We start from the raw sequence: 8161 nt of genomic DNA on the forward strand, positions 1-8161 counted from the left end.
ATGCAATTTTATTACTGTATTTTAATTTTGTAGTACATTTTTTAATAATTACGAGGCCTAAGTTTTACAACAAGTCTGGAAGATACTTTGAAAGTCTGTTTGAACTACTTTTAAACGTGACTACAACAAATTGCTTCAAAAAACGTTGTTTTACAAGTTACTCAAAATATCCAGTTAAGTAACATACAATCAAATTTAGTATCTGTAATACACATTAAGAGAAAAAAAATTACACCTTTTATATTTAACTTAAAAGTATTTATATAGCAACTTATTTCTAACCCTAAATAACAAAAACAGAATTTGCTGCATTTAAAACTTTGATTTTGCTTGAACTAATATACAGTCACCAGGTATAAAAAACTGTTTTTGTGAGGTTTAATCTTTAAAAATTTTAAAAAAGACAATAAAAACACTTGTCTTTACTTACAATATTTAGTAACAGTTCACACTAAAATATATATTTTCCAATAAGCTTGCTTAGCGCGAGTTGTTTGTAATGTTAAAATCTGTATATGACTTATGCTTGGGGGTAATAAAAATATAGTTGTCATTTAGTAACAACCTCCTGAATTTCTAGACAAAATGGCTCAACTTGTAGCCTGGTAGTTTATAGTCTACAGTAAAAACTTAAGTTTAAATTACATTAAAAACTATTCTACTTCATAGAGGTTTAGACCATTCTTTTTAATAATCAGGTTTCCTTTTTTTTTGTTACCAGATTTCCATTAAAAACAGTTAGTTTTTAAAGGTAAAAATATTCATTTAGATTAAATGCAATCTGGTAGCAAATATAAAACGAGCTGATATCTATTTTTTATAGGATTTTTTCTCAAACATAATAGAAAATTATATCAAGTTTATCTAAATACTTCTTTCAAACCTAAACATTCTAATCGCATGTATTCTTTAAGTAAATCTTATCATTATTTTATATCATTAGCTTAATTGAGTTTTCTTCAATTACTTTAACAACGTTTAAGATTGATAAGAAACATTTTGATATTGTAATTAAGTGTTGGAATTAAAATAAAATTAAATAGGATAACTTTAAAACGTTATTTAAAAGAAATCATTTGAAAACTATCTTAAACACTAAAATCAAAATATAAAAAAATTGTTACATTGTTCATTTACAAAGTAGTAACCTAAATGATATTTTTCATAACAATGACACAAAAATTTTACTAAATAATAAAAGTTTACAAAAATTTTAAAAACACAAAAATAATGTACTACATAAAACAAAAAGTTAAACTAAAAACTAGCTGGTGGTTAGATCAATAATAATTTTAAATATATAAAAATACAACATAAAATACTGCAAAAACGTGTTTGTTTATTAACCAAAGAAATGAAGCAAGTCTAAGTGCAAAAAGAATTTACTAAGAAAATTTTCCATACGAAATTTGGATAAAACGAAATACGAAAGAAATAGATTAATCTAAATACTTAATTATTGAGACTAGTTATTTTGTGCCAAAAATTTAATTAAAACATTCTTTCTCATGTCAAAACCTGTTGCATAGAAAGAAATAGCAAAAAATTAGAAACGAAATAGTTTGAACAATGAACAAATTTTAGTATTAAAAAACAAAAAAAGCTTAAGCAATCAAAACAACTTGCTTTGCTAAATATCAATATTTATGCTTCTTAATTAAGTAAAACTTTGGTTTTTGAATAAAATTATACTTATTAATAAAAACTATTCACTAACATTTTATTTTAAACTTTTTTGAAGGTTAAATTTCTAACAAAATTGTACTAGTTATAAATATTATAAAAATTCAAATATTTTACATAAACAACTTAAACAAAGTTCAACATAGAAGAAATAAAGAACTAGTTCAATTTATTTGGCACATTGTAACAGTGGGCAGAAGTCTCAATAAAAAAATTATTCGAATTTAATTGCATTCGTGATGTCATCAAAAATCTGCCTGCCCTTCGTTTGCATCGTCTGTTATAATAATAATAAATATTTTTTTAAATAGTTACTTTTTACATACTATACCAAGTAAATGTTTATTTTTCCATTAAATACTACTGAGTCTAAAAAACGATTCAACTTATATATGATTCAATAGTATTACAAGTTTTGTTGAATTTTGTTTTTTGTAACTTTTGAAACAAAACCACTCATTTTAATATACTTATTAAATAAAACTAACTTAAAAATAATAATAGATTAATAATTGTTTTTAATTTTTTGTTGGGCTAAATAAAAAGGTGATTTTTTAAAATAGTTTTATAATTATAACTTTACAGATCACGAAATTAAACACACTCATTTAACAAAAATACTAGAAAATATTCCTATGTAATTACAACAATTGTGTGGGTGTTTGTTAAACACATTAGTATTTAATAAATAAAACAAAAGCAATGTGTGGTAACATCATAACATTAAATTCTAGTCGTTTATGTATTTATTAATACAATTTTTGAAGGTGAAAACATAACTAAAACTAACTTATCTCATATCATACCCATAATATAAGTTGGTCTTCATGAGTAAATTTTAGGCATTAAAATAAAAGTTTTCTTAGATACTAAAGTGAATAAAATAACTCAAAATTTTAAATTCTTTACTAGTCGCAGTGAAATATTTAATCAATAGTTCTGAGCTTTATTTATAATATACACAACTGAACATCTTCGATTCAACAAACTAAAATTTAAATGACTAATTACGTATATATATTCACTTAAATATTTAGCAAAAACTTCGAAAAAAAAGACAATATATGTACCATTGTAAAACTATTAAAACTTTATACACAAACCTCAATGAAGGTGTTTTCTTCCAAATCGCAACTCACATAAACCTGCCTCTTAGTTTTACTTGAAAGTTGCCTGGCAAGATTGTGGGGCAGCATGTTTGATGCATCACCTGTTAAAAGTTTAAAAAAATATATATATAATACACTAATTCAATGTCTAAATTAATATAATTGTGGAAAAGTTATTTTAGCTACCTACTAATTACAATAATATTAAATATAAATAACTGGTCATATAAAACATGAATAGCTCATAATAGATATAACAGTAAGTTAAGAATTGTCACATACACATTAAAAAAAAAAATATATATTATTTTAATTTAAACAACTAATTACCTATGATAGATGTGACAGTAGCTTTAGCGTCATATCTGGTTTTCATGGCTACAACCAAATTGTTGAGGTTGAGTGTGCGTTGGTTGAATATAACCATTATGGAACCTGTTGTGTAAATATTATATTGTCAAAAAATAAATAAAGTAAACATTATATTACTGCTATATTATATTGTCAAGTCCTAAAAAAAATATTTATTAACAATATTTAAGGAAAAATAATTAAGTTCAAGTGAAACTATACTCTTTTCTATACTTCAGCATTCAAAAGAACAAAATGGAAATTAATTTCATAATTAAAAGTGTCTCTTCAAAAAAACGTTCAACTGTTTTTTCAATAGTATTTTTTAAAGAATAAAATTTACTGATTTAATTTCAACTGCATTAGAACACTATAATCTAAAAACATTTTGTAAACATTAATCAGACTCAATATAAAAAAAAATATATTTATTTGTGGTCTACTTAGCACACTATAAGTCACTAAATTTTATTTGTACTTTTTTTTTACTCTACTGAGCAAATAAATTAAATAAGCAACAAAAGTTAAACATGTTGTATTTTATAATTCAAAGTTGTTAGAAAAAATAAAAATGAACTTAAACGCTATTTAATGTTGAATTTACAAAATAAAATACATATTAAAGTTTAGGCCATAAAGGAGTTCCCACAAGTTATTTACAAATAGTTCTACTTTGTAGACTTTATCTTGAATTTCACCAGATACATTTTACAGACTTTGTACAAATTAAAAAGTACTTGTCAGATACTGGATATAACTTTGTGGGTTCAGTAGAATGAGTATAAAAAGTGCAAATCTGAAAGGAATAAAAATTTATGTTCAAGTAAAAATATATCTTCTTTTTATACAACTTTTACCAATTATCTTTAAAACTTAACAGTTTTTTATTAACTTGTTTTATTTAAATTTAAGCACATTTTCAATTTAGAAAAAAAATATTATCAAATAAGTTTTTGTAACACTTTTATCTATAGAGATATTAATTAAAGATCTCAACTTATTGATATGGAAAAAAAAGGTCTTTCAAATTTTACTCACAGAACTTAAATAATTTAGAGTGGAATTAAAACCATTTACCTTCACTAATTGTAATTTAAGTTTTTTCAGTGGCTTTATAATCTGTTATAACAGCTTAATTAATAAAATTTACTTTAAACATATCATAGTGATAGTTCTAAAGAACAAAAGTTTCGATAAATGTACATATTACAGTTAATAGTTTAAAAAAAATGGGAATCGTCAAAGCATTATCTTAGCTATAGATATGTTACATTCTGTGCATAACATCAACAATTTTACTTATTTTCTTTACTGATGTTAATCGTTCTCGTATTTTATAATTGGATATTTCACACAAAGGAAAATACTTACTTAGAAAAAAATTACTTAAGTCCATAAAGTCAGAGGTTGAAAGCCTTTTACAAATATTGTACAAAATTGTAATTTTTTCTGGCCATCATATACTTTAAATTTTTAGTTATAAAAAAGTAGTCAACAACAAAATATTATTTTAATATTTTTAGTAAATAATTGTACTTTATACTTAATGCTAATTTATACTGTGAACTTAAAAACTTGATTTAAACTACAGTTATAAAACATAATTACATCAAATATTAGAAACATGAGAACAAAATAGCATATGAGTTTTGTATATTTTTTTATTTGTTGTTAACTAAATAACTGATCAATCATCATAAACAATCTATTTTTTTATGATTTAATTTGTTCTCTGCAAATAAAGGCCATCAGGGACCCAATATTTTTTTTTACAAAAATTAACATTAGATCTTACATATCAGCTATAATTATAAATTATAAGATATTTTTAACAGAATAAAGATATATTAATCAACTTGTGAGATATCTTCAATTGAGTAAAACGTTTCCAATACAAACATATTGAAGAAAAGATTTCATTGTATGTTTTATTGGAATTTTGAAAAATTCACTAGAAATCTATCTTCTTCATCATTTTGATGTTAATTTACCTCAAATTTTTATGAAATGTTTGTTGTCTTTAAATAAGAAATAAAAAACTAAAAACTTTGAAAAAAAAAATATCAAAAGAAATCTTTATTTTTTAGTTAATCTGAAAAGTTTCAGAACAATTACTTAAAATTGAAAAAAGTAGGTTTTTAATAAATTTTTTTGTTGCTTGTTTACTTTGGTCCTTCCATAAGGTACCTGTTGAGCTCTCCAATTTTGTACCCCTCAAAAACTAATTTAAATTCAAAAAAAAATTAAAAAGCAACTACTGGCTATGTAAAAGATCTTTAAAATAAAATTAACATGTAAAAAAGTACCTTACCCCCTATGGCATTATGTTTAAGGTGTACACAAATTAAGAAAAAAATCTTGGATTATTTCACTTTGCTTACAACAAATAAACTGTAAAAACCAGTCTTCAACCCATAAAAGAGTAGGTAATATATCTTCTGAAGGCTTAAAAATATTATAATTATGACTATAACAAATAATAAGCAGTCATAGGGCTGCCACATATCAAGCAGAGAAAAGTTTCTTGACTTTTCCTGACTTTTTACTAAAATTTTTCTGACTTTTCTAAATCAAACTCTCAACTTAAACTTATTCTGAAATACATAATCTAACACTTGAAAGTTTGTAAAGCTTTCAATCCAATTTTAATGCATGTTAAAACAACAGTTTTTTTGCTGAATTCAATTATCTAACTTCCATTACATCACTTGAACCATCTGTGTTTGATTGGTGTACTTGCAATAAACAGCTCTATTAGGAAAATACTGTATTTTTTACTTGTATAATTTTAATGTCATTTCCTAACATAAATGCTAAAATCATAAACACTAAAAAGCATACAAAAACTGCTTGTTCAAGTAGGGAAGTTGTTCAACATGTAAATAGAAATATTTAGCAAATTTTATAAAGGACATTTTATTTATTTATTGAAATGATGAAGCATTGGAAATTAAGTAATTTTGTAAATTTCTAGGAAAATTTGCAATCAATTAATCTTTTACCATTTGAAGGCTTTAGAAAATAAGGAATTTTGTAAATTTGAACTGGCAAAATCTGACATTTATTTAATTTTTTCAAATTTCCTGACTATTTTTCAAAAACCCCCATTTTTCTTGTCTTTTGTCATTTTTATATAGTTTTTCCTGACCTTGTGGCAGCCCAGCATATAATAAAACTATATTTTTCAAAGAAAAATGATTGATTAAATTCTTTCAAATGGAACACTTTAAGTGAGATATATTAAGATTATTGGGAAAATGCATTTAAAAAAAACTTATATTTGGTCCGATATAAAAGTTTTTAATATTAACTTTAAGCCAATTATTACAAAATGTAGCACTTTTGATTAAAAGTAGAAGAAGATTGGTTAAAAATGAAGGAGAATTTAATTTTTTGTGAAATATTTTTTGTTGCTTAATTAGTTTTAACTTTTTGTAAAGAATCGATTCAACTCTCTGACTTTGAAAACTTAATCTTAATTGTTTTCTTTTTTTAAGCAAAAAAAAAGTGCTTAATTAGTAAGATTGAACTTAACAAAGCAAGACTAATTTGTAAAAAACATGGTGGACTCTTTCTATGTTGTTAAGACACAAATTTTATCAGATATTAGTAAAAAAACATATATCATTTAATTAATTGGAATTAAGTATTAATATTAAACTAAGTATCTCACAGTGTTATAACCATCTTTAAAAAAATTATTCTTTAAAAAATCAACTGTTCAACGTTTTATTGCTGTTTTTTTTTTCTAATTCTAGTGTAGTGGTAGAGATTAGTTACGGCCAGAGTAAAATACCTTAAATTTATTTTAAACTTTAGAATTAAATAAATTAGCTAATTCCGCAAGATGCAATTGAGTAAAAAACTGTGTTATAAATAAATTCAAGAATCATAAATTTGTAAAATATCATTTATAATAGAACATACCAGCTAATTCCATAAGATGGACTTGCAAACATATTTTATTGTTTATTCTATAACATATTATTTAAAATAAAACAAACCAGCTAATTCCATGAGATGGACTTGCACACATATTTTGTTGTTTATTCTATAAGATATTATTTAAAATAAAACAAACCAGCTAATTCCATGAGATGGACTTGCACACATATTTTGTTGTTGATCTTGTAAAGGAACCTCTGAAAGTTCAGTCCAGCCGGTAAGTTAGTTTGCTGTTGGATGCTTGTTGCGTTCATTTTATATTTTACTGTGTAAATGAAGACAAATTAAAAAGATATGCTTTGAAAAAACCTTGAAAGTCAATACTATGTTCATTTTATTTATATTTTACTGCATAAAATGAAGATGCACAGAGTAGATAAGTTAAGGTACAGCTGTTTCTGAATGCGCTAAAAAAATCTTGAATAAAAAATGTTTACAAGCTATAAGAATTTTAAGTAAATATGTTTCAAATCTAGTTTAAATAAAATCCTGAACAAAAGTTAAAAACTGAGAACTAGGTTATTTAAAGCCAACTTGAAAGGGCTTTAATGCTCCTTTCTATTAAAAAACATAAAACAAATGTACTAAAACTGCAATTTTTTAAATTGTAAAAATAAGTATGATATTTTTTTTATAATAGTATGAAAGTTTTACAGAAAATAAATAAATTTATATGTTGTGAACTAATGTATAGTAACAAGATATATACAAGCTTTGAAAAAGCAACTGCATAAAATTAAAAATAAGTAGGCAAAAAAGTTAAAATTACTTATTGATCTTTTGTATAAAATACTTTTACTTTTTTAAGTTTTAGCTTGCATATAACTGTAAAATAAATTGGTAAAACAATAAATGCCAAAACTATAAAGTTTGAGTTGTAAGGCTCAGTATATTAAACTTGTAATTAACAATATTAAATTTTTCAATAATTCACATCCTAAACTATATTGAAAAACTAGCTATGGTCAATGTTAATTGTAGCATAATAATTTTAGTCTAAATAGATCAACAAAGTTATCTAACATATATACTTAACATCTTCAATGATGATTAAATCTTCATATGAATAAAAT

The 8161-nt window shown here is 23.6% G+C and overlaps 1 protein-coding gene across 1 annotated transcript; it reads right to left on the reverse strand.

Moving 5' to 3' along the window:
* Positions 1-1806: 1806 nt before the first annotated feature.
* Positions 1807-7348, reverse strand: LOC145846708 (proteasome assembly chaperone 4-like). Its single transcript, XM_082953353.1, has 4 exons — positions 7225-7348; positions 3123-3227; positions 2787-2893; positions 1807-1960 (listed from the first exon to the last, which is right to left on the reverse strand). Exons 1-4 carry the CDS (start codon positions 7340-7342, stop codon positions 1898-1900), a joined length of 393 nt encoding a protein of 130 aa, XP_082809479.1. The 5' UTR covers positions 7343-7348; the 3' UTR covers positions 1807-1897.
* Between the last annotated feature and the right edge of the window lie 813 nt (positions 7349-8161).

Source organism: Thalia democratica, unplaced genomic scaffold (genome assembly GCF_965202585.1).
Source record: "Thalia democratica unplaced genomic scaffold, ktThaDemo2.hap1.1 HAP1_SCAFFOLD_578, whole genome shotgun sequence".
NCBI classification, from domain to species: domain Eukaryota; kingdom Metazoa; phylum Chordata; class Thaliacea; order Salpida; family Salpidae; genus Thalia; species Thalia democratica.

Bases quoted from the DNA above. Each gene is read 5' to 3' on its own strand.
- LOC145846708 (XM_082953353.1), bottom strand. From the start codon at position 7,342: ATGAACGCAACAAGCATCCAACAGCAAACTAACTTACCGGCTGGACTG. The intron at 3,228-7,224 runs GTTTGTTTTATT...TTTACACAACAG, and splicing joins CCATCTCATGGAATTAGCTG to GTTCCATAATGGTTATATTC. The intron at 1,961-2,786 runs GTTTGTGTATAA...TTATTATAACAG, and splicing joins AAGAAAACACCTTCATTGAG to ACGATGCAAACGAAGGGCAG.